The 26,521-nt window shown below is 44.6% G+C and overlaps 1 protein-coding gene across 4 annotated transcripts; it reads left to right on the top strand.

Annotated features, from left to right (window-relative positions):
• Positions 1–693: 693 nt before the first annotated feature.
• Positions 694–26,459, top strand: CENPT (centromere protein T). Of its 4 annotated transcripts, XM_083514857.1 has the most exons (16): positions 694–946; positions 3,284–3,383; positions 4,088–4,181; positions 5,978–6,108; positions 8,933–8,966; positions 10,369–10,511; positions 10,701–10,952; positions 11,799–11,832; positions 20,390–20,532; positions 20,712–21,245; positions 22,564–22,785; positions 22,990–23,211; positions 23,652–23,748; positions 24,606–24,770; positions 25,019–25,123; positions 26,075–26,459. In XM_083514857.1, the coding sequence occupies exons 1-16, from the start codon at positions 806–808 to the stop codon at positions 26,199–26,201; spliced, it is 2,544 nt and encodes an 847-aa protein (XP_083370983.1). In that variant the 5' UTR covers positions 694–805; the 3' UTR covers positions 26,202–26,459. The 4 variants fall into 4 exon arrangements, with proteins under 4 accessions (XP_083370983.1, XP_083370985.1, XP_083370984.1 ...); XM_083514859.1 differs by lacking the exon at positions 22,564–22,785 and having other exon boundaries at positions 727–946; XM_083514858.1 differs by lacking the exon at positions 22,990–23,211 and having other exon boundaries at positions 727–946.
• Positions 26,460–26,521: the final 62 nt, after the last annotated feature.

Raw genomic sequence — 26,521 nt, 5'->3', positions numbered from 1 at the left:
GCGCCGCAGCTGCATAATTTCTGTTCTCATCCTGAAGCAAAGTTCTTAACCCGAGGTAATATTTCTGGGTTAGCAGAGTCTGTAACCTGAAGCGTATATAACCTGAAGCTTATGTAACCTGAGGTACCACTGTGCTGCCTTTTAGTTCATTTTCTATGGGTTAGCCCTTTTACAGACATGTTTTCATATATTGAGGCTCACTGTAGATAGTAGTGATTCTGGATTTATACTATCCTAAAATATCCCGCGCTGAACTTCATACATGCAAAAACTTATGCTGCACCACTCTGTAAGTTACAGCATTGCCGACCAACGATCAGGGCTAACTGGAGTCATAGTTCAGCAACATCTGCAGAGCCACGCGTTCTGCATCCTTGGTTTATTCAGTACTGTAGTTCGAGGAATGCTGTAAATCTAGACATCCTTCTCCTTCTCAGTCTTAAATAATCAGATTAGGGAAACGGGGTGAGCGGAAGTATGTGTTGGCAGAGAATGCGCCCATGTGAACTTTGAGCTCTACAGGTGCATCCACGTACCGGGTTTTATTCGCTCTGTACAGTAGAGGATCAGGGAGGGCGCATGCAACAGTAACAGACAAAGGAGCCTCCGCTGTAGCTACTTCCAAGGGCAGAACTACATCTCCCAGCAACCAACGCGAGAGGCGACGACCCGGTCGTGGGCCGAAGCGAGGAATTATCGCGAGACTCTCTCAGCTGATGTGCTTGAATCCCTGAGCGGGAGAGAAAGAAGCTGGCTTCGGCAGCCGTTTGAGTCTCGCGCCTGCCCGCCGGTGGCCGTTTGCACTATGCGAGAGACTCGCCTCAGCGGCCGCCTGTCGGCAACTAAAACGCAGAAAGAGGCAGCCATGGCTACTCGGGGGAGCTCGCGCGAGGAGAAGCTGGAGACCCCACGGCGCCTGAGGCGGTCTCTGCGGTTGGAGATGAAGGTACCGGGCGGAGCAGCACGGACCCTAATTATCAGTTATAACAAATTTTTTTATCTCGCCCTTTCAGGATACGTATCTTTCCGAGCAGCATCCATGCACTTTTAAAAATACACGCATGTGAAACAATAAACATTTAGTAAGTCATAGGGAACTAAAGGGTTGGCCCTGAGGTTTAACAGGAGCAGACTGGTGATTTCTTCTTGCCCTCCTTTACAAAGGAGCTGGATTTTGTTTTATTTTTACTTCTTAGGTTTATATTCTACTATTATTGTACAGTGGTACCTTGGGTTACATACGCTTCAGGTTACAGACTCCGCTAACCCAGAAATACTACCTCAGGTTAAGAACTTTGCTTCAGGATGAGAACAGAAATCGTGCAGCGGCGGCGCGGCAGCAGCAGGAGGCCCCATTAGCTAAAGTGGTGCATCAGGTTAAGAACAGTTTCAGCTTAAGAACAGACCTCCGGAATGAATTAAGTACGTAACCCGAGGTACCACTGTATTATATCCTTCTACCCCGCCCCCCCCAAGGAACTCAGGGCTACAAAGACGGTTCTGACGGCATTACCGTTTTATCCTCATAACAGCCCTGTGAGGTATGTTAGGATGAGATACAGCATTTTGTCCGTAATCACTCCAGTAAGCTTCGTGGCTGATAGGGGATCTGACCCTCCTCTTGGGCTGTATACGGGACCATATGTTAAAAACAGCCCTCCCCAACCATGGGTCTCTAGTTATTTATAGACTACAGTGCCCATAATCCCTGATCACTAGTCCTGCTAGCTAGGGATGATGGGAGTAGTAGTCTGAAAACAGTTGGCAAGCCAGGGAAAACAAGTGTTTCCTGTTTAGGAAACACTGATTTAAAGCATGGTCGTCCCCACCCCCCAAGTTTGGGAAGTGTAGTTCACCCTTAACAGAGCTACTGCGAACAGTTTCCAGAATTCTTTGTGATGGCAGAAATGTGCTTTAAATGTATGGTGTGTACACAGCCCTTAGGCTGATGCTCTTAGCTGCTATATCACCTAGGTTGCTGAAGGAAATGGCATAACTTTGCAGCAGCCTGTTCCTAATGTGGTTACTTTACTCATAAATTAAGCCCTACATAGGTGTTGCAAGAGTGGGACCTGCTCCTGTGTTGAGCTTCTGTCATCACTTGAAAGAAGGGCATTTTTCACATACCTACAAATTATAACTGAATCATAAACTGGAGTTTAAAATGAGGTTGTAATCTTAAGTCTGATTTCTTGAATGTTTGCTAAAATCAAATGAAGGTGTTAGTGAGTCATGTGCTTCATTTAAGTCCTCTTGGTGCTTACAAATTTATTAATTCATTACAAATTTATTAATATAAAATAAAATCCATTTTTAAAGAAGCATACTCTAGTATAAACCAGCTATGTACAATAGAAATCTGAACTATAGACAACAGCTTGTTCTCTCTCATCAGTCCCAAAACAGAATTCAGGTAGCTGTTCAAAAGTTCCATACTCTCCCTGGGATTAGTAGGTAGACAGGAAAGGTAGAACTACTTGTCATCAGCATTTGGTGGCAGTGCAAACCATTATTTCCTCCAGTGGCTTCATGTAGATTTTGAAGAGCTTGGTGGTATGATGGACTCTTGAAGCACCTCACAAGCCAGAGGACACAGGGTGGAGAAGAACACACCCACCCACCACTGCACTACCTTCATCAGCATTACATCAGGGTCTTCTATGTAAATAAATAAAATGTTTGGGGGTTTTTAATATGAGTATTTTACTTCATAAAAACAACCTCTAATCAGTCTGCGCAGTAACTATCAGACCTTACTTGAACCTATCAGTCATGGACATTTCATGTTTGTTTGTTTCTGTGGGACTGGTGTTGGACCCAAAGCAGAGAAAAGCAGAAATGAGAAACACTGAAAAGAAGAGCAGAAGACAGAATTGTCCGTTGCTCAGGTTCTTGTATTCCCATACTTAACCTCATTGTAATGGCTGCTGTTCAAAAGAAAGATCGTATATGGGAATCATTAAAGACATTCCCTCAGGAGGTGAAACAGTTTTCAAAAACATATGCACTGACATGGAGGATCTGGTTTCTAAAAGTGAAACAACAATAATACTCAGTTATAAATTAACAGATTTAATGTTCATATTTGTACTATTGTTTAGGAAATATCTGAAGAAGTAATCAATGGAAAACTTGATTTAGATCAATGGCTTATATTGGCCTTTTTCTTGTTGGTTTAAGGCACTTTGATTTAAATCCATTCAATCTAAGACATGCCCTTAGAATTCTGTTGTAACATAGAAGTGTGCTACCTGGCTTCAGGAGTGACTTTTTATCTCCCCAGGAGAGACCCTTCAGATCCATGGCCTATGAAAGACCTGGTGCCTCTATTTATACGGATTCAGTAACACCTCGAACTCTATTCAGGAAGGTTCTGGAGACCCGTAAGTAGGGGATAGAAGAATGTCTCTGGTGCTGTTGAGTAGAGGGAAGGGGCAGTCATAGGAAACAGCATTATACCAATAGACAATTGGTCCTATTAGTTCAATACAATTACTGATTGGCAACAGCTCCTCAGGGATGAAGAAGAATTCTGGACCTTCCTGGAAATGTTGGGGATTGAACCTAGGACCTTTTGTATAAAACCTTCTACCACTGACTTCGGCAGTATGGTTTTTTTGGTAAAGCTGCTACAGTATGTCCCAAAACTAGAAGACAATTGTTACTCCTCCAAACAACAGGGACAAAGTGTCATTTATATAAGTGTCAAAGCAAGTGAGGAGTAACCCACTTCAGTACAGTATACCATTCATCCTCTGAGAATAAATCTTCACATTAAGTTCAGTCTCCTGATGCATTTCTGAAATTAATATAAGTCTAATAAATTGAATATATCTGTCTGCCACTTTAAATATTCATTTAAAAGGTTTGTTTTGCACAATGCTATTTTGAGCATGATGTAAAGGACAAAGTCTTTTTTATGGTCACAGTCCAGTTAAATCTCTCTTGTCTATGGCAGTGTTACAGTCATTATTCTCTGCTTTAAAAGTGCAGTTAGACATATTTTTCCCACTCATCTTCTTGCTGCAATTTTAGTTTGCTTGGAGTTCCATTAGAAATACAATTTGTCCATGTATTCTTTTAACAGAGCCAATAGTCTCCCCTCTTGTTCCTGAAAAACCTGATTCCCCCAAACCAGTGGAGACAGTAGTCCAAGCTCCTTTGGACAGTGTACCCTGCAGGTAACTAAACATGATTAAGGCCACAATCCTAAGCATATTTCTTTGTAAAATTCTTTTTTGGCCAGGTTGTTTTCTTGTGTTCTTGCAATACGTTATATTGTGCTCACTGACATTACGTAATGGAACCAAAATGTAGAAGTTTGAGGAATGACTATTCAGTTTGTAAGGGATGATGTGATGGATGCCGAAACGTTGAATAGCTGTTGAATGGTTGCTTTAGGCAAGTGGGGGCTGGAAGTTAACTTGCTTTGCTACTGGAAGAGGACCAAATTGAATCAACCAGCCATTTATAATAACAGATGTTTTAAGGCAGGGATGAGGAGCCTGTGGCCCTTCAGAAGTTGTGTTGGACTTAAGTTCCCACCAGCCCCCACCAGTGTGGTCAGGAATGATGGCAGTTGTATTTCAAGAGTTGTTGTCTAACAGCATCTGGAGGGACACAGCCTGTCAAACTCTACTTAAAGAGGTAAGGGGGGGGGAGAAAATATTTTCAGAAGCTTAATAACAACCCCACTGCTTATGTGGCAACTCTTCTATTTTGAGACGCTTTCACAGAAGTAGGGCAGCAAAAGTGCTGAGTGGCTAGAAGATGATGCGGGCAATAGTGGTGACATGGCATAAGACAGGTGGTTCTGAGACTGAACTTTCTGCTGGGAGAAAGGGAGAACAGCTCAATAACAAAATACTTGCAAATTTTATTTTAAGTTGGTGTGGGCTCACATTCCTTTATAATGTGCTATGAACACTGATGGTACTACATAAATAATTTTAATTATAGCTAAAAGCAAACAGATTCTCTCTGCAGTTTTGTCTGCTCTTGTAAATAGTAGGTGGTCCTTGATTAGCAATGAAATATATAAAGCTTTTTTCCAGCAAGACCATACAGAGCACAGAAGTGTAATTAGACATGGATAATGACTTAGAGCATCTCAGTATGCTGCTAATATAGCTAGTATCCTGACATTTCATAAGAGTGTGATTTCTCACTGATGTTCTGTGCATGAAGCATGTTTGTATACTTGCTGACAAATGTTTTACTCCTTCTGAGTATACAGTTCTATCAGATTATGGCTACAGTCCTATCAACACTTTTCTGGAAATAAGCCTAAGTGAACAGTAGGACTTACCTCCCTGTAGGCTTATAAAGGATTGCATTGTAAAATGTCTTTTTTTCTCTCTTTGACTTTCCAACCTGAGCAGGCAGTATTCCTGTAGGTATGGTCCCACTATGTCACTGACAGTAAGATTGAGCAGCTGTACAGTGGTGCCCCGCAAGACGAATGCCTCGCAAGACGGAAAACCCGCTAGACGAAAGGGTTTTCCATTTTTGAGCTGCTTCGCAAGACGATTTTCCCTATGGGCTTGCTTTGCAAGACGAAAACGTCTTGCGAGTGTTCCAATTTTTTTCCGCTCCCCCCTTTTTCTAAGCCGCTAATAGCCTTTTAGCCGCTAATCCACTAAGCCTTTAATAGCCGCTAAGCCTTTAATAGCCGCTAAACCGCTAATAGCGCTAAGCCGCTAATAGGGTTGCTTCGCAAGATGAAAAAACCGCTAGACGAAGAGACTCGCGGAACGGATTAATTTCGTCTTGCGAGGCACCACTGTATGTTGGTATTGTGCAAGCTCTGCTCAGGTCACCCAGTTATAGTGACACTAAACTTTAGACCCAGTTATAGTGACACTAAACTATGAAGGCAAATTCTTTCTTCAGCAAGGCTGGAGAAATGTTGGCATATTGCCTGGAAGTTGAAATTAAACCATTTTCTTGACTGAAGACTGGCTTTGTCATCTTTCAGCAACCTAGAAATCCATTTGTCTGACTCTGCTCCCAAGGCTACATCTCGGACTGCACTGCTCAGCACCAGGTCAAAAAAGAAGGTCCGTCTTTCTGTGTTTGAGAGAGCTGTGGATGAGCAACTTGCCTCAAGTGAGTGGGAGCATTGAAGGTTAGGGTGCACTAGAAACACTGAGGATTTTATGAATCTTATTGTTTGAAGATCAGAGTAAACTGTTAAATGAGTTGTCTGCTTCTCCATTGCTTTGGGGAGGTTATAACTTTAAGAAAACCAAATAGGAGAATGTCACCCTTGGGCTGCAATTCACTGACCAAGCTCAGTAATTTAGACACCAATAAAAGTAGGGTTATACCAATCTAACACTAATTTGAAATGGGGAATAGAACTACCTGATATACATTTGTGAAAATTATGTTACATTTACCGTATTTTTCGCCCTATAAGACACACTTTTTCCCCTCCAAAAATGAAGGGGAAATGTGTGTGCGTCCTATGGGGCAAATGCAGGCTTTCGCTGAAGCCTGGAGAGCGAGGGGGGTCGGTGCGCACCAACCCCTCTCGCTCTCCAGGCTTCAGGAAGCTATCCGCTAGCTGTGGGAGACCCAGCTCTCCCAGGGCTAGCGGAGAGCTTGCCTGCACCCAGAAGCTTGGGGCGCGTTGAGCTCAGCACGCCCCAAGCTTCGGGATTAGCGCAGCACACCTGGGGGGGAAATAAATTTTTTTCCCCTTTATTTCCCCCCCAAAAAACTAGGTGCGTCCTATGGGCCGGTGCGTCCTATGGGGCGAAAAATACGGTAAGTCATAACTATGAAGGAAAATGAGTTCCAAAAGGTTCGTTATATTATTTTTGTTCTGAGAATATCCTGGAACAATCCACCTTACTGTAACCTTGCTTGCCAAATGAAATTATAAACAGCAATGCACCACCAGGGTGGGGGTAGTAAAAGTGAAAAGCCGAAGTGATACTGCCTCTCTACATAAAAAACTCAGCACATGCTCTTCCTTTGACTAGTCAAGTGCCCAAATTTGGGGGGGGGGGGGCAGCAGCAGCAGTGATGGCTAAAGAGGATAATTAGCCAATATATGTGTTGCAGATGAAGGAACACCAGTTCCTAAAACAACAAGCATTTTTTCTATAGCTGGAAACAATAGAATGAGATGTTCATGGTTTGCTGGTGCCTTAAGTCTGATATTTCATGGGTGTGCGCCCACAATTTTCGGCATCTGTGCAGACGTGATTTCTGGTGTCATGGAAGCGAGTCCCCACTGGTTTAGCGCAGCGTGCGGGGACTCGCCTTGGGGGCGGTTCATGGGCCGGTTAAACGATCCCTGTGGGCTGCTTGTGGCCCATGGGCCTTAGGTTGCCTACCCCTGCTCTACTGCATTTTCTCCTTTTTGGATTACTTGTTTTATCATATTCTCTTTCTCTCTGTCTGAAGGGCGGGGGGAGTATCTGTTTTCTCCTTTCTAGTTTTCTGAAATTGCTCTTTGTCCCCTGCTGGTTCTCTGCTTTTTGGCTTAAAAATGTGCGTGTCATTCTTGTGCAGGGGCCGTACTAATCTTGGTAATGTTCCAATTTTAGTATATCTGTTGCCAAAGTGAAAATTTCTGCTTTCTGACATAACCCATCGCTCTTCCCAGTGACATGGAAAAGTCACAGCCACCTATTTGACAGACAAAAATGCATTAGAGTTGTTAAAGCTCTGAGTGCACTAAAGAGAATAACATCTGTTGCACGTAGCCTCTTCCACCATGCACTTCTTTACAATGAGACTGTGAGTGCTTCAGCAACTCCAGCATGTCCATGACCCAGCTAATGCTAGTTGCTTTTGCAAGTCCTTGACACAACCCTCTGCTGTGCCTGCCTTAAAGGATTTTACATCCATGCTCCTAGCATGAAGCTCCTCAACAGTCCTACCCAGCTAGAGCTAGTTGGTATTCAGCTTCTTGATGACATGGGTAAGAGTGCTTCAATTCCAGACAGGACTTCATCCCCTTCATTTGTTAGCATAGAAAAATTGTCATTTGCATCCATATTTCTGGGCGAGTGGCTGTCTTCCACAGATTTTTCAGTGCCATTTTTTTATCCTAATGCTTGCATGAAGAATCCTGCCAGAATGTGGCATTTCCCTCTCATTTTCTTCAGTTAGACTTCTCCTTTCCCAGAACCAGCCTTGGCACCAAATGCCTTTTCCCCAGCTTTCTGAAGGAGCAGTTTATTGAGGGGGGGGGGACCTTTGATTTTTGCTAGTCTGTAAGGCATGGGTTGTTTTCCTTCCTCAAAAAGACCTGTTGAATCGCTGTATATTTGCTTGGCCATAAACAGAAATGGAGGAAGCACTAGCAGGATAAGGGAAATATAAAAAAGGTGGTTTTATGGTTCCTTGCCTCTCTAGGGCAAAATGAGGGCTTAACCAATTACAGTCATACCTCGGTTGTCGAACGCCTTGGTACTCTGATGTTTTGGCTCTCCAACACCTCAAACCCAGAAGTGAGTGTTCCACTTTGTGATTGTTCTTTGGAACCCAAACATGTGACAGGGCTTGCACAGCTTCTGATTGGCTGCAGGGACTTCCTGCAGCCAATCAGAGGCCATACTTTGGTTTCCGGACATTTTGGAAGTCGAATGGACTTCCGGAACAGATTCCATTCAGCTTCCAAGGTGGATGGATGCCTTGTTCACCTCTCCAGAGAAAAGTATGTTCAGGGTAACTATCCAAACTATACATAACTCACTCTGAGCTGTGAAGAGGAGCAGTATAAGTAAAATAAGTAATCCTTTGATGCATGGTCATATTTTTTAAAAAACTATGTTTCTCTCTCTAGTCTTATAATGTGATATAATTGAACTTTTTCCAGCAGTAAAGCATAGTTTATTCATTAAATAATATTTCTGGAAAACTTGCATGCTTCATTAGCATAGCCATCTAAAACATGTCTTGACTTCTTTTTCAGATCATTCATTGTTGGACATCACATCTCAGTCAAAGTAAGTTATTTTTGCTCTGTGACTATGGTGTAACAACCGATTCTTCCCCTGCTGAGCAACATAAAGTCAGCATCTAGTATATTGTGGAAAGGGATGAAAGAACAATTACAAAATTTTATTGTATTATTTATTAAATCTCACATCTGCCCTTCACCATAACGTCCCAAAGCAGGTTACAGGAATGATGACAGAAGTGTTGGAAGTACTTGGTTGAACTATAAGTCACTACATCCAGTATGCCTACATTCTGATGATCCTTCAACCCATGGTTTGAAGGGCTGGGAGTGAGCACCATAAAACTTCAAGATGATGAGCTTCCTCCTCCAATTTAGATAAAGAGAGGAGACTAGAAGCAGAAGTTTCTAATCTCCTCTTACCTATGTGGCAGAGAAGGGGAGTACGTAAGCCCAAGGACTGAACTGCTTGCTTCTGATTCAAATCATTATTTGGCACAGGGGTGGTTAATGCTTGGTTTGGAGGATTATGTTGTCTACTTGTGAATATCTAGGCAGCTTAAAACGCCCTGTTTTTGAACACTGCCAGAATTTAAATGATATATGTGGGAGTGGGGTGCATTTGCTGAGGTAACTGAAATTCATTAGGTATTAATTAAATAGAAATTAAAATGGAATACATGGGGGAAGTAGCCATGTTTATCAGCTTTCTCTTTTTTTTACTCTCCTGCCCAGTGTTAGAGATTTCAGCTTGGTCTGCAACATGGACAGGATGGGGGAAATCTGCCTATGCTACATCAGCCTTTCACACATAATGTCAATTTCTTGTTTCCTGCTTCAGAACCACAAATATCCAGATTTTGTGTGTGTGTGTGTGTTTTAAAGATACTGTTCCCTGAGTTTACAAGATTTTCCTTGTGGCAATTCAGTAATGAATTTTCCCTGATTCCCACACTGCTAAATAACATATTCATGGAAAAGGGTAACACAGCTGTCACTAAACACCGCAATGACCCATTTTCTCACAGGGTCCTTGTTTTTATTTATTTGCATGGGGACGGGGTGTTGTTAACCTATGTGCAGAATTCCTAAAGGAATTCACAGCTGTTTGTTTAGCTGACTGAATTCTATGGCTGTGAGGGGTCTTTCACCAAATACTTTGTGGGGTTTATCCATCCACCCTAAATTGTGTTCTTTGAGCTTGGTTTGAGTATGGCTATGACAGTTGAGCTCCATGGGTCCAATGATATGGGAACTGTCGGCTCCATTGGGATTCAGTGAGAAAGATCAGAGTCCATTGGGAAGATGAATACAAGAGCCAGCTGGTGATTCCTTGTATAGGGCTCCCTGTTCATTATACTAACATGCAACAATGACCATTATTAGAGGGAAAGCAGTGCTAGATAAACAAGCAATATGTTTCATGTGCTCTGTTCTTATATTCTCAGGTCTCAGATCTCTTTTAGGACCCCACCACCACTGCGCTCTGCTGGGAAGAAAGGCTTAGTCCGTAGGCCAAAGAATTACAGAGTTGTTACTGTGAAAGCTTTTGAAGACGGCATTGAACAAAACTTGCTGCAAACAAAAGGCTGTGAGTTTCCTTTGGTTCTCATTTGGACCAGGTGCCTGTGTCTATTTGAGTAGCAACCTGTGAGTAGCGGGGAGATTAATATTCCAGTGCAGAAGGAAGTGTCTGAAAGTTGTAATGGTGCAGCATGGAATGATCAGACTGTTATCTCCATTTAAAAGGCTAATCCGTTTTTGATTTTTTTTTCAACAGCACAGAGCTACCTTGTGGCTCCAAGTATGTTATCAAATGAATCCTCAGCACAATTTGCTGATACAGAGTTGTTTGCCCAATCTGAGCTCAGCAGGCAGAGTGGAGCAGGGCTTTCTGCTGTTCATCCTCAGCTTCACCCAACAAGGCAGTCTTTAGCCAAAGGGAGTTTGCCATCCTCTATTCAGACAGCCTGGCAGGGTGCAGAGACTGATACGGCTGTTGAAGTTGTGACAAAGAACAAAGGAAATATAAGTGAGTAGTCTACTTTTCCCCATCTGTCTATTTAACAAAAATCAGCTCATGCTTGTCTTTTGCCTAGTAATGTGCACAAATGTGAGCAGCAGCAGAAATAACCAAAGAGGTCTTTTGCAAGGAGCACCAGGGCACTGAACAATGCACACTCCCTTTTGTGGAGGATTGTTGGAAACAATCAGAGCTAGTGCTAATGGTATTCTGGTGCCTCAGCCAAATATGTCTTGCAATGAACAGGCCATGTGTAGCCTTTGGAATATATCAGTGAGAATAATTGCTGTGTCCTTCTGAACTCACCCATGAATACGGCTCAGATTAACACTGCAGAGAATTTCCATATTTAATATTTCTGAATTGACTAGAGAACAGTTAGAAGGTACATGATACAGTTTTGTTGCTGAAACTTAAGCAGGTCTGGCCCTGGGAAGTATTATAAGCCACTCTGAGCTCTGAAGAGGAAAAGTATAAGTGAATTAAATAAATATTTACACAGTACAGTGGTACCTCGATTTAAGGAACAGTCCTGTTTAAGTACAATTCAGTTTATGAACTCCACAAAACCGAAAATAGTGTCCCGGTTTGCAAACTTTACTTCGGTCTAAGAATGGAATCCGAATGGTGGAAGGGCACCGGTGGCAGGAGGCCTCATTAGGGAAAGTGCGCCTCAGTTTCAGAACAGTTTCAGTTTCAGAACAGACTTCTGGAACCGATTAAATTCATAAACAGAGGTACCACTGTATTAATCATAAAGCATAGTTGATTCATTAAAAAATATTTTTGTAAGATGTAGAATTTGCACACTTCACTACCATGGCCATTCAGTATATGCCTTGATCTGTTTTCTAGCTCATTCATTGTTGGACGACACTTCTCGGACAAAGTAAGTTATCTTTGCTCTGACTATGCTGTAACAACAATTCTTCCTCTATGGAACAACATAATGTCATCATCCAGTACATTGTCAACACTGATGAAAGAGGAATTACAAACTATTATTTTTCTTATTTATTTGATTTCTTACCCACTTTTCATGATATATACCTGTGAGGGTTTGATTAGCTGCTTGTGCGTGAAAACGTGCTCCCTCAGAGTTTGTGCGACCCCACAAACCTCCGTGTGTGACGGAGCTCCTCAGACATGTCTGCTCTAGTCACTAGTAGAGTCCGACAGTGGCTGTCTGCGGAAGCGTTTCCAGCAAAGAAGTTCCTTAACGGAAACGCGTCTCCTGGACTCACGGCGTGACAGTTTCCTGCGAGGTGTGGGTCTCCCTATGGGAGACTCCGATACCTCCCCACTGTTCTCGCTGGAAGCCTCCCTGAGCCCTCCCTCCTGCTCGCATTCCCTCAGAGACCCACTCCTCCCCCTGCTGGTCCCTGCTTCAGCAGTTGAGTCTCTTTCATCCTGCCTGAGTCCCTCCACCACCTGATGCTCTGATGGCAGTTCCCTGACATCCACCTCCCCTCCAGGGCCCCCCTCACCCCCTCCCAATTCCTCCCCCCTGGGAGGTGAAGGGCTAAAACCCCGAAACGAATCTTCCTCCTCTTCTGACGTCTCGAACAATTCTCTCCATCGATCGTCGTCCTGGCCAGCTGAATCCTCCTCCTCTTCAGAATCTGGGAACCCCTCCAACTCCTCTTCCTCGTCGGTGGTGGCAAAGTATTCCCTTCGGAACCTCGCTACAGGCTGAGGTTTACGTGGGAACCTCTGATGAAAAGTCTCTATTAAAACCTCGTCATTGACATCCTCTGCCCTAACCCAGGTGTTTTCCGACTCCGGTTCCCCTTCCCACATTACCAAATACTCTACTTGATCTCCCTTCCACCTGGAATCGAGGATCTCCGCTACATGGTAGCTGTGTTCCTTCTCCTCCATTGCTGGTCCCCTAGTGACCCTCCCCTCACTGTCTCCTCTATACGGTGACAGCAACGACCTGTGAAAAACTGGGTGCAGCTTCATGTGGTTCGGTAACCGGAGCCTGAAAGCCACTGGATTGACCTGCTGTATGACTTCAAACGGACCCAGCCTTTTGGGTCTTAATTTCTTACAACCTCCTTTGAATGGCAACCCTTGGGTTGACAGCCACACCTGGTCCCCCACCCTGATGCTTTCACCTTCCCTTCTGTTTTTGTCTGCCTGCCTCTTATATTCCTCCTTAGCCCTGTTTAAGTTGAGTTGGAGCTGGCGATGGATCGCTTCCATTTCTTCCACGAACTGTTCTGCAGCTGGAACGCTCCAGTTCTCCCCCTCCCCCCCTGGGAAGGCTCTGGGATGGCACCCGTGATTAGCCAAAAAGGGGCTCATCCCCGTGGACACGTTCTCTGCATTGTTGTAGGCAAATTCTGCCAACGCCAGCTTCTCCACCCAATCATTCTCTCTGTCATTAACATAACACCTCAAATATTGTTGGAGAACCCCATTTGCTCTTTCCGCCTGCCCGTTGGTTTCAGGATGACGGGCCGTCGAGAAATTAACCTCTACATGCAGTAAGCTCATGAGCTTCCTCCAGAACCTGGAAGTAAATTGTTTCCCTCGGTCTGAAACCACCCTCAAGGGGGCGCCATGCAACCTAAACACATTCTCTACAAACAATTTGGCGGTTTCTTCTGCTGTAACCGCATGCGAGCAGGCTATGAAGTGGGCCATTTTAGTTAACAGGTCTACTACAACCATGATGGCTGTTTTCCCTCTAGACCTTGGCAGATCAGTCATGAAATCTATTGCCACTGCTTCCCACGGTCTCTCAGGTGTGGGCAGTGGTTCTAATAAACCAGCCGGCGCCTGCCTCTCCCCCTTGGCTCTTTGGCATTGTTCACACCCTCTCACATACTCCCGCACATCTTCCCTGACCTTGGGCCACCAAAATTCCCTGGTAACCAGCCACATGGTTTTGTGTTGCCCAAAGTGCCCTGCTGTGGGGCTATCGTGCAGCTGCTTGAGTACCTTCTCCCTCAATTCCCCTTCAGGTATATATAACGCTCCCTTATAATACAATGCCCCATTTCTCTCCTCAAAACCACCGGATTTGTCTTCCTCCCCTCTGAGATCCCTGAGTTTCCCTTGGGCGTATGCATCCTGCACCGTACCCTCTACCAATTCCCTTTGCCCCACCAAAGTCGCCCCACACACCCAGCGGTCCTCTGGAATGATATGGGTTTCTTCGGGTGCTCCCTCCCCCTCCAAATATTCAGGTTTGCGTGAGAGAGCGTCCGCCCTAACATTCTCTGGGCCTGGCACATAACAAATCTCAAAGTTAAATTTGGAGAACTCTTGGGCCCATCTCAACTGCCTTTGGTTGAGCACTCGCGCCGTTCTCCAGTACTCTAGATTTTTATGGTCCGTGCACACTTGCACTTTATGTTGTGCACCAACTAGCAGATGCCTCCATCTCCGGAACGCCTCATGAATAGCAAGCAGTTCTCGGTCGTACACCGTGTAGTTCCTTTCGGATTTGTTCAGCTTCCGCGAGAAGAAGGCACACGGACGCCACTCTGACTCCTCCTCCCCGGCTGCAGAAGAAGCACCGCCCCTATGGCTCTGTCAGATGCGTCTGTTTCAACCCTTAGCTTCTTTCGTAAATCCACATGCAGAAGTTGTTCTTCAGAGGCGAAGGCCCTTTTCAGTTCCTCAAACGCTCGCTCCGCCTCCGCCGTCCATACAAACTTCTTTTTACTGCTGAGACAGTCAGTGATGGGCGCCGTCAGATGGGCGAAGTTGCGGATGAACTTACGATAAAAGTTTCCAAACCCTAGGAACCTCTGCACATCCTTCTTGGTTTTGGGTGTTTTCCATTCCAGCACTGCCTGTACCTTGCCGGGATCCATGGCCAATCCCTTGTCTGACAGGCGGTACCCCAGGAATTCCACCTCCTTGGTATGGAACCGACACTTCTCCAGTTTGACCCACAGCCTGTTGGCTTGCAGTCTGCTCAACACTTCTCTGACGTCTCTCACATGTTGCTCCTCATTCTCAGAATACACCAACACATCATCTAGAAAGGCAACGCAATTCTTGTAGAGCAAAGGGCCCAGCACGTGGTTCATAAAAGATTGAAAACACGCGGAGCCGGCTTGTAATCCAAATGGCATAACGAGGTATTCAAACGCCCCCAAAGGGGTAAACATGGTGGTTTTCCATTCATCCCCTTTCCTTATGCGTATCAGGTTGTACGCCCCCCTTAGATCCAGCTTTGTGAAAATCTTTCCCTTCCTCACCCTGGTCAAAATATCATCAATTCTGGGCATAGGGAACGCCACCGGTTCAGTCACTGCATTCAGCCGCCTAAAATCACATACAAGTCTCGGCTTGTCCGCATTTTTTTTGTCCACAAAGAACACTGGGCTCCCCCCTGCTGCTTTGGACTCTCTGATGAAGCCTCTCTTCAGGTTCTTGTCAATGAACCCTCGCAACTCCTGCATTTCCTTGTCTGACATGGCATACAACTTGCCCACGGGAAGCTGTGCTCCAGGGAGTAAATTGATCTGACAATCAAAGGGTCTATGAGGTGGTAGTTGGTCAGCTTCCTTCTCGCTGAACACGTCGCTGAGATCTGCATACTGTGGTGGTACCTTCACCTTCCCCATTACTTCAGTCCCTGCTAGGGTGGCTTGGGCCCCTGCTGAACCCTTCTCCCCTTTGCAGTGTTCTAGGCAATGTGCTGAACCAAAGGATACCACTCTTTGATGCCAGCCAACCAGCGGATCATGTAGAGCTAGCCAGCTCATTCCCAAAATAATGGGAGCGCCTCCCAGGGTGGCCACATTAAACGCTATCAGTTCTGTGTGCCTTGCCACCCTCATTATCATTGGGACAGTCTGCAAGCGGACTCCTCCTCCCAACAACTCCCTGCCATCAATCGTGGTCACCTGCAGGGGGTTGCTTAAAGGGATGGTCTGTATCTGGTGTTCAGCAGCAAACTCCTTGCTCATAAAATTGCAGGAGCTGCCTGAGTCCAATAGCGCCTTTATTTTCAGGGGGTGCCCATTCTGCAGCTCTAGCGACACTTCAATCACTAGAGCAGGTCGAGGAGCTTCTGGCACGGGCACTTTCACTGCTCTTTGGCCTGGCTGCAGTGCCCCAATTGTGGCAACCAGGCGTTGGCTTTTACCTGCTCCGCTCCCCCTTCTTCTCCCCCCTCAACAGCTCCCACCATCCCTTGCCATTCCTTCCTCTGGGGGCAGACTCTGGCAAAGTGGCCTGGCTGTTGGCAGAGATAGCATTTCCGGGGGCCCTTTCCCTCCTTCTTAGCTCCCTCGCTGGTTTTTGAAAATGCGCGCGCGCGCGCTGTTCCGATTTCCATCGGCTCTGCCGGCGGGAAAGCTGGCTCAGGAATGTCTGGAATGCGGAACTCCTTCCAACGTTCCCCTCTCCCTTCCCGCCTCTCCAAGGCTCTTGCCTCCTGCCGCGCTCCTATGGTCAGCGCAGATTTGGTCAGCTGATCCATAGACTCCGCCCTGGGGCTCCGTGCCAGCTCGTCTTTCACCCCCGAAGAAAGACCTTCTTCAAATAGCATTTGAACGGGTGCCGCCGATAAATCCCAACTCAGTCTGTGAATCAGCATGGTAAACTCAGTCCAATATTCACGGACAGATCGACTTCCCTGCTTACAAGCCATTAGCTGTCTGCGCACCACCCCTTCCTCAACATCGCTGGAAAACATGATATCCATTGCACGAAAGAACTTCATTGTGTCCTTTAGTATGTCATTGTGCGTTGCCATTAGGGGTCGAACCCAGTCTCTAGCCCCTTTCTCAAGATGCCCAATTACAAAAGCAACTCGCGATTCCTCATCAGGGAACTCATCGAACTGCACATTAAGGGCATATTGCATCTCTGTCCTAAAAGCATGGTAGTCCTTGGGGTCCCCCCCAAATTTCTGCACCAATCCTGGTACCTTTCTGGGGAATTGAGTGGCTCTCCCCTTCTTGTCTGCATCCTGAGCCCTTCTCTCCTCCAGCCTCGCCGTCTGCAGGGCCAGTTGAACCTCCAACGCTCGGTATCTATCTTCCAAGCTTGGACCAGCTCCAGCCCCTGCTCCTCCGGTTCCGGTTGGTTCGCTCATGATGCCTTCTCTTGCACAGGCAGCGTACAAAGACTGTCGGACTGCTGTGAGGGTTTGATTAGCTGCTTGTGCGTGAAAACGTGCTCCCTCAGAGTTTGTGCGACCCCACAAACCTCCGTGTGTGACGGAGCTCCTCAGACATGTCTGCTCTAGTCACTAGTAGAGTCCGACAGTGGCTGTCTGCGGAAGCGTTTCCAGCAAAGAAGTTCCTTAACGGAAACGCGTCTCCTGGACTCACGGCGTGACAGTTTCCTGCGAGGTGTGGGTCTCCCTATGGGAGACTCCGATACCTCCCCACTGTTCTCGCTGGAAGCCTCCCTGAGCCCTCCCTCCTGCTCGCATTCCCTCAGAGACCCACTCCTCCCCCTGCTGGTCCCTGCTTCAGCAGTTGAGTCTCTTTCATCCTGCCTGAGTCCCTCCACCACCTGATGCTCTGATGGCAGTTCCCTGACAATACCTATTGAGGGCTACAACAGTGATGGCAGAGGTGCTGGAGCTACTTGGTTGCTCTATATGCCACTACATTCAGTATGGCTTCATTCAGATGATCCTCCAAACAGTGATTTGGAGCACCAGGAGTGAGCACCAGAAAGTCTCAAGCTGATGAGCCTGTTTTCTCCCCGCTGCCCACCTGCAGGAAAAGGAAGAAGATTAGGAGAGGTTTCTAAATCTCTTATTTATCAGGCTAGATGGAGAGAGAAGGCTTCTACTGCTTGTTCCTTATCCTTCATACCATGGTTTGGAGCAGGGATGGCTAAGCTGTGGCCTGTATACACAACCCCCAAGAATGTCTATGTCCCCCAAGCAATTTGGCTGCTGTATTGGATATTTGGGGGAAGGGGTTGTAACGTTTTGCAAAGCAGCAAGTGGTGCTGTTGAGCCCTTTAGGATCTTAGTTAGATTCACCTCATTGTCAGGTATTTGCATGAACAATGGCAGATACTGAAGCCAGCAAGGGAGAGCAAATAAGAACTACAAGTAAGTAGCTATAGAGCCTGATTTGGATGGGATGGAAGCAGGAGGAATCATGGAGCATGGCCAGGCTCCCCATCCACAGTTGTAATGCTGCCTTAGAACCATTGTTATTCTTTCACCAAAAGTAGCTGCACGGGAAATAAGAAGCAGAGAAGGTCCCAATTTTTCCTTCATGGATTAGCAACAGGGAGAGGAAGCTTCAGCTGCAGGGTGCAGTTTCATGGTGTCTGGGGTGTGCATGTACTTCGGGGGTGAATGGAGCCCACCATGCACCAGTCCTTGCCGCCAGAGTGACACCAGCCCCAAGCCACTTGGCAAGGCTGGAATGATCCCAGCCTTGCAAAGTGGCTCAGGGAGGACAGCATGAGAAGGGCACAACAGCCATGCACCCTTTGATCCCAGCCCCTTAAGGGCAAGGCTGAGATCAATGGGCACCTGGCTTCCTTCTCACCCTCCCTGAGCCAGTCCCGCTTTGCGAGGCTGGGATCTGATCAGATCCTAGCCTTGCAAAGCAGCACAGGTCTGGCTTGGGGAAGGCGTTGTAAGCAGCACACCCCTCAGAAAAAAGTGCCCAGGGTGATTGCCCTGACAGCCCCCCTCCCCCCGCCACACTATGCCCCTGGGAAGCTGGAACCAGTGCAAAAGCCTTTCCAAGCTATTTTCCTTGTTTCTGGAAACAGCTGTGAATGAAATTTTCAACTTGAATGTACATCGAAGGAATAAGGAAAGTAGAAGTGCAGTGATGTTGGATAGTACTTATTGAGGAAAGTGAAATTAATAAGCAATAAGGGTGAGAAAAGGCCATGGCTGCTTTTATGTGTGGCTCCCAGTGGGTTGGCCATGGGCCACTGTGGTCCTCTGTCTGAAAAAGGGATAACTATTCCCTGGTTTGGAGAATTGTCTGATTTTAACCTATGTGTGAATATTTAGACTGTTTTTGCACTGCTGAATAGTATCAGTGGCAGACCTTGGGATCTCAACTTTAAGTGGCACCCCGTGTGACACCAAAATTCAGCCCCTCTCCTCTGCCTCTCACTTTCCATTTTCCCTCATAATTGTGGCACCCCCAAGGCTCCATTGCCAGTGTGACTGAAATGGTTGCGCTCCCCTAAATCCATCTCTGGTATCATAACACACACTGTGTGTCAGTAAAAGTTATCAACTTTCTATTCTTACTTTGCCTCCCCATAGTTAGGGATTTCTGCTTCATCAGCATTTGACACATGATATATACCAGGGGTTGTCATCCTGGTCCCTACAACCCACTAGTGGGCGTATCGGGATTCTAGGTGGGCGGTAGGGGGTTCTACGGCACAAGCTGAATCCTCCTTCCATCAAGCACTAGTGGGCGGTAAGGAAATTTTACCACCAAGAAAGATGCATTAGTGGGCGGTAGGTATAAAAAGGTTGACTACCCTCATATATACTGTCAATTTCCTTAGGTTATCTTGTTTCAGAGCCATAAACATCCAGAAGTTATTTTAGCTTTTAAATGAGTCTACAAGTAGAGTTTCCTTATGGTAAATTAATGGCTGAATTACCAAGTTTCCCTTATTCCCACAGTGTAAATAACATATTTGTGGATATGTTATTTATAACATATAATACAACTATCAGCAAAGACAGCAATGGTCCATTTCCTCAAAAGGTACTTACTCTTGTGTTGTTTCATTTTTATTTATCTACAGGGATTATAGGAACATCAATAGGATTATAGTTACAGGAAATACAATTAAAAATCAGTATGAATATTTAAAGTGATGGATGTTCTTCACACCCATACCTAAATGAAGCTCATGATCCATTTGTGGTCTGAGGACCACAGTTGGGAGCCCCTGGTCTAAGTGATGTGTTTGAGTTAGCTTGTTGGATGAAACTGAAAGATGGGTTTGTCTTCTTTCAGGTTTCATGACACCTTTTTAAGGGCCTGTAGCTTTTTTACTTGAGCTTTGATACCTTCAACAGGGGAGCTTGCCCTCTCACTCGCCCTCCCACTACTATATAAGAACAGCTCTAATTTGCATATTCCTGCCTAGTGGAGTGAGTGGGAAGGACAACCTGCCCAAGGCTCACCTCTATTACCTACATAAAATGAAACTTTACGGTCAGTCCAATGCCACATTTGTCTACCCAGGATTGTGTTCTCTGAGCTTGGTTTGAGTATGGCTATGACAGTTGAGCGCCATGGGTCCAGTGATACGGGAATTGTTAGCTCCATTGGGATTCAGTGAGAAAGATCAGAGTCTGTTGGGAAGATGAATACAAGAGCCAGCTGGTGATTCCTTGTATATGGAGGGCTCCCTGTTCATTATACTAACATGCAACAATGACCATTATTGGAGAGGGAAGGCAGTGCTAGATAAACAAGCAATATGTTTCATGTGCTCTGTTCTTATATTCTCAGGTCTCAGATCTCTTTTAGGACCCCACCACCACTGCGCTCTGCTGGGAAGAAAGGCTTAGTCCGTAGGCCAAAGAATTACAGAGGTGTTAATGTGAAAGCTTTTGAAGACGGCATTGAACAAAACTTGCTGCAAACAAAAGGCTGTGAGTTTCCTTTGGTTCTCATTTGGACCAGGTGCCTGTGTCTATTTGAGTAGCAACCTGTGAGTAGCGGGGAGATTAATATTCCAGTGCAGAAGGAAGTGTCTGAAAGTTGTAATGGTGGAACATGGAATGTTATCTCCATTTAAAAGGCTAATCCATTTTTGAATTTTTTTCAACAGCACAGAGCTACCTTGTGGCTCCAAGTACATTATCAAATGATTCCTCAGCACAATTTGCTGATACAGAGTTGTTTGCCCAACCTGAGCTCAGCAGGCAGAGTGGAGCAGGGCTTTCTGCTGTTCATCCTCAACTTCACCCAACAAGGCAGTCTTTAGCCAAAGGGAGTTTGCCATCCTCTATTCAGACAGCCTGGCAGGGTGCAGAGAATGATTTGGCTGTTGAAGGAGTGACACAGAATGAACAAAAAGAGATATTCACACAATACACTGACTGTGTTGATGGGATTGAAGCTGTACTTGAGGAAAATGCTGCTAATCCAATGGAAGAGCATCAGCAGAGCCTGCAGGATAGTGAAGAAGGATTAATACACCATCATCAAAAAAAGATGCTAAGGCAGAGCACTGAACATGCAAATGGTTTGAAAGTTGGGTTCCAGGAAAGGACTGTTACTCCTGAAAGAGGGCAGCAAGAGAGCCTGCATGGGGACAGTGATAAGGAACACTTCTTAAGTCCTGGAAATCATCTGCCCACCAGTAAGTAATCTGCAGTGGAAGTGAGGAAAGTTGAAGACTTTCACAACTAGCAATTGCATTAGTGTTTTATCTCCTCCCTTCCAGGTGATTTGGATGCTTCTCTTCTTGCTTCCAATACATTCATTTCCTCACCATAAGAAATCTGCTATGACTCCTGGAGCACATCTGGGACAAGCTTAGCTAATACGAAAACCCTCCACCTTTCCCTTCCTCCTTTCCCTTATATATAAGGACAAACATTTAGGAGGTGTCTGTCAATTTGGGAATCTTCCTTCTGCCTATCTTTTGTATTTTCTGAACACCTGTAATGCCTCTCTAACTTAATTTTGCTCTTGTTAATATAGACCCAGTAAGATCATCACCAAGATCTTTCCCCTTAAGCCTACTCTAACTTGTGTTTCGGTGTCACGATACAATTCATGAATTAATAATAAGAGTCATAGGTCTATATTAGCATTTGAGAATTTCTTCCACAGTCTATTACGGTTGATTGAGTCAAAAGCAGCAGATAGGTCAATAAAGGCAGCAAACAGGTTACTTTGTTCTGTTGAGTATATTTGTTGATGATATGAGACAGTGTAAAACACTGGTCAATAGTACTATATCCAGCTCTGAACCCTGCTTGTTCCTCATATAAGGTGTTATTTTCACTTAGCCAGTCTGTTAATTTGGTAATCAGATGACGGGCATAGAGTTTGGAGGGGATGTTCAGCAGGCTAATGGGGTGGTAATTTTGAGGGAGGGTTTTATCCCCTTTCTTATAAATTGGCACGATGATGTTCAATTTCCAGCCAGGTGGCATTTAAGCTGTATTATTTATATGGGTGTAGACTTTGGCCAAGATGGGTTGCCACCATTCCATATGTCTTAAATAGCTCTGGCGGCATCATGTCCTCGCTTGGCGCTTTATTTGATTTTAAACTCTCTATCAGAGATTTTATCTCTGCAGGAGTTACCACTTGCCATTCTGGAAGATTTGACTGATTGATGGTCACCTCGGCATCGAATTTTGTTTGCGGATCATAATGTTGCAGAGAACATATGTCTCAGGTGTGATCTCAGAAACTAAAATGGGATTGAGTAGTGCCAGTACCCAGAACATAATTCCTTTTTTCTTGTGGAGATGAGACTCCAGAGGAATTTTTTTCATGTGCCTTCTCTGCTGAACTCCAGCAATACTGTCAAATCTAAAAACTATTTGGCAATATGTGAATGAATAGTAGCAGACCCAGGTGTATTGTGTGTGACTGTATTTCTAAAAGTTCTCTAAGATTTTATTTGTTACTGAATGAATACCTTATTTGCCTCTGACTTGTAGATATTCAGAACCCCCAAAGTACTAAAGCTGGAACTCCAAGCAAACGTGTAAGTAAAAAGAGATCTGAGCAGTTTGAGGGGCTACCAACGAAAGACATGGACGACGGAACCTCTCAAGAAAAAATGTTGGACCGAGAAACTATGGATGACATGGTTTCAGAAGCTGAAATGGATTCTGAAACTGAGGAGGTGTCAGAGACTGAAATGGATTCTGAGAATGTTGGTGAGGAGATTTGTTTTGGGAAGGGGAATGGAATTGTGGTTACTCATGGAAGTGTAGACAAATGGAATTTGAACTACCTGTTGGTGAGCTCATTCCTCCAGATTATCAGAACAAAACAGAGTATTTTAGGACTGTCACGGTGAGACTTATCAATGTACAGCCCTATTCTGGAGCATTACTTGTTCTTGAATTATTTCCTTGTAGATATTCAGAACCCCCAAAGTACTAAAGCTGGAACTCCAAGCAGACGTTTAAGTAGAAAGAGATCTGAGCAGTTTGAGAGGCTACCAACAAAAGAAATGGAAGACGGAACAACTCTAGGAAAAATGTTGGACCCAGAAACTATGGATGACATGGTTTCAGAAGCTGAAATAGATTCTGAAACTGAGGAGGTGTCAGAGACTGAAATGGATTCTGAGAATGTTGGTGAGATTTGTTTTGGGAAGGGGAATGGAATTGTGGTTACTCATGGAAGTGTAGACAAATGGAATTTGAACTACCTGTTGGTGAGCTCATTCCTCCAGATTTTCAGAACAAAACAGAGTATTTTAGCTCTTTGGGGACTGTCATGAGAGACTTATCACTGTACAGCCTTATTCCAGAGCATTACTTGTTCTTGAATTATTTCCTTATCTCAAACTCCCAGCAAGGATTCACAGCTAGACTTCTACCCAGTGCTAAGAAATCAGTTGCTGGTGAATCACTCAAGCCCTTGCTGTGGAGTATTAGGTCAGCGGTGAAAAGGGAGGAAATCCCAAGTTGCTTCAAGCAACCCTATCTGTGACTTACCTACTGCCTTTCAGCCTACTCTTGAGTGCTTCTTGGAGATGGCATACACAGGGCTTATCTTTTTTCTCTCCCATCAGACGTAACTGAAAAGACACCGGCATTTGTACGTACTAAAGTTGTCCAGTGTACACCATTGCTGTCTGCCCTACATGCTCCAAAAGTGGCTGCCTCCAGGTAACTATATAATTGCAATGGGATAGAATTTCAGCCTCAGCAACTGACTATGGCAACTGACTTCTATTAATCTGAAATAGCTGTTTTGCCTTATGCTGCCTATAGCATAAAAGGACTATACATTTGAGTGTCTGGTCTGCACAAGCATTGTAGCTTCTTGGGCTTCTTTGCAATGTTCAGTTTCTCAATGCAAGAGGTACATTGTGTTGCCTAGAAGTCATTTCCTCTGACCTGGAAGTCCTGCTCCAACTCTCTATTTTTAATGGCTAGTTGCTGTTATTCAGTGATGGGTAAGCATTTTGCACATGCTTAATTTGACCTCAAACTATTCTTTAGCTTTTCTGATTTAGTATCCTTGTCACAACAGTGCCTGAGATTGTAGCTGCTGATGTGGGAATCATCAAAAAGGTGTGGGAATGCAGATCTGCCAAGTATCTGTTAAATCTTTCTAGTGGAAACACAGCACTACTCTTTTTTTGACGGAGGCGATGTTATTGGGTTGTTGTTTTTATTTTGATTATACTGTGGTTTTTATGTTGATATTTTCTGTAAACCACCCTGAAACCTCCGGGTATAGGGTGGTATATAAATTCATTAAATAATAATACATAGGAATTCTGAATTTTCATACTACTTTGCCATTTCTGGCTATTATATACATTATTTCTTCACTTTCTGTGTACCTCTGTTGGTAGGCCAGTCACATTGTTACTAATTTACATGAAGCACTCACTCTTTTCAACATTAAACTAAGGTGAAACTTCCCTGAGGAAGTAAAACAGGAGGATTATGTGTTGTGTGTTGCATCTGTTCCTGTAGAGCTTGCTGCATACATTTAACATTTATTTCCCTTGGAGGTCTCTTTCAAAACAGCATTCAGTTAAGCAGGCTACAAAGCCAGCTGCGAGGGCATGCAGAGAAAAACGTGAGCCGGCTCTCCCCAGCAAGTTTGTAAAAAATGTATTTGCCCACTGTGTGAAGATGCCAGTGGCCAAGGATGCTTTCAAGGCTGTGGAGAATTGGTGAGTAATGGTGAACACCTTTCATACCAATTAATGATGTGGGAGAAGAGGTTGCTAGCTGAACACTGTTGGACCAAGAAAACCAAAGTGTGGCTATATGGCAGGAAGGATGTTGTGCTGTCAGTTTCCATCATTGCCACACGTTTTGAGGACTGGGTCCTCGTTTTTCTTGTGGCCTTGCAGCATAGCCATCCCTTGGAATGTGGGAAGGCTGCAGCTTGCTTAACTTGCTTTTCATATCCTTTTAGTGTGAACTTGTACTTTAAACAACTGAGTGATGACTTGGAAGCCTATGCAAATCATGCCAGAAGAAAGACTGTAGAGCCAGCTGATCTGGAGCTTCTCATGAGGCGGTAAAGGATGTTTAGTTTGTTGTTTCAAGGGCTCTTCATCAAATTGAAGGGATATTCGAGTCCAGTGCTACTGAAGTTGTGTATATTTCTGAAAACAGATCTCCCAAACAGTAATTGACTAACAGAAGGGCATGCATACTTGAAGACTAACACTTTTTAGAGTGTCCTGGGGCCTTCTGCAAGTCAATTTCCAGGCAGCTTTATTGCAAAGCAAGTAGTCTCTAACCTGGCCCTTGTTTTCCTTCAAGCAGACATGCGGTGTAGAAGTAGTCAAGACTACTTCGTTGGTGTCTTTGAGTAAAATCTGTTCTGCTAAAGAAAGTTTTGAGGTCATTGTATTACAAGAACCTCTTTCCAATACCTGACATAAAAAAGAGGCAGTTGTGTGTATCATGGGGTATGCAGTACAAAAGGGAACTAAAATGGACATTTCAGCAGAGAGGAATGTGATGAAGAGGGGCTGATGAATGCTAACTGGGCAGTCCCATCTTACACTTACACCGATCGCTACTCAGTGCCAATGCCCAGCTTTGGACAAATGTCTGGTGAATGTGTTAAATTCAGAGCTGCTATTTGTGCCTGCTTTTGGAGATCCTTAAAAAAACCTTGTGTGTGTGGTCTCTATCAGACATAGGTTTGTGCTGTCCCACATCATGTCCCCAATGCTCATTCATTCATTCTTGTCCCCAATGTTTTTAGTTTGACATGGTAAGCGATTTTTGTATACCCTGCCTTTATTTAAAATGTCTGTCTGGCCTCTCGATTATCTGAAGCTACAGTCGCAGTTCATGAGGGCAATGATCAGAATGAACAAATTTAGCTGAGAACTCATTTTCTGCCTAATAGCAAATGGCAATGATAGTTATTTGAGTTACAGCCATAATGACCATTAGTTGTAAACAAACTTTATTTCCTAACTCATGTATTATTTTCTTCCCCTTTTTAATCCAGGCAAGGACTGATAACTGACAAGATTCCTTTAAATGTGCTGATAGAGCGTCACATGCCTCTGGAGTACAGGCAGCTGCTAATTCCTGTTGCCACTAGTGGAAATAAAGTGTTCCCTCCCATGCTATGATGAGATGCTGGTGACAATCTGTTCTCAATATGGGGAAAGGAATGCAGTTCCAGAAACACGCTGGGAGGCTCTAGAATTAGAACATTTACAGTACACCCAGCAAGTTCTCGGTACTTTACTTAAAAGACTCGGGGGAAATCTCAATTATGAATAAAATAAGTATTCACTCTTTATACCTTTGTTTTCCTGTGCTACAGAAGCTTTCTTCATATTCCTATACAGTGGTTGTAAAATAAAGCAATGTTTTGCAGAGCACAAGTTCTGTATTTTATTTTGAAAAACTGATATGTATTACACAGTGTGCTGGAGGACTGAAGAGT

Source organism: Podarcis liolepis (genome assembly GCF_965112155.1).
Source record: "Podarcis liolepis genome assembly, chromosome: 7".
In the NCBI taxonomy this organism is placed as follows: Eukaryota; Metazoa; Chordata; class Lepidosauria; order Squamata; family Lacertidae; genus Podarcis; species Podarcis liolepis.
This window is presented reverse-complemented; position numbering and strand designations above follow the sequence as displayed.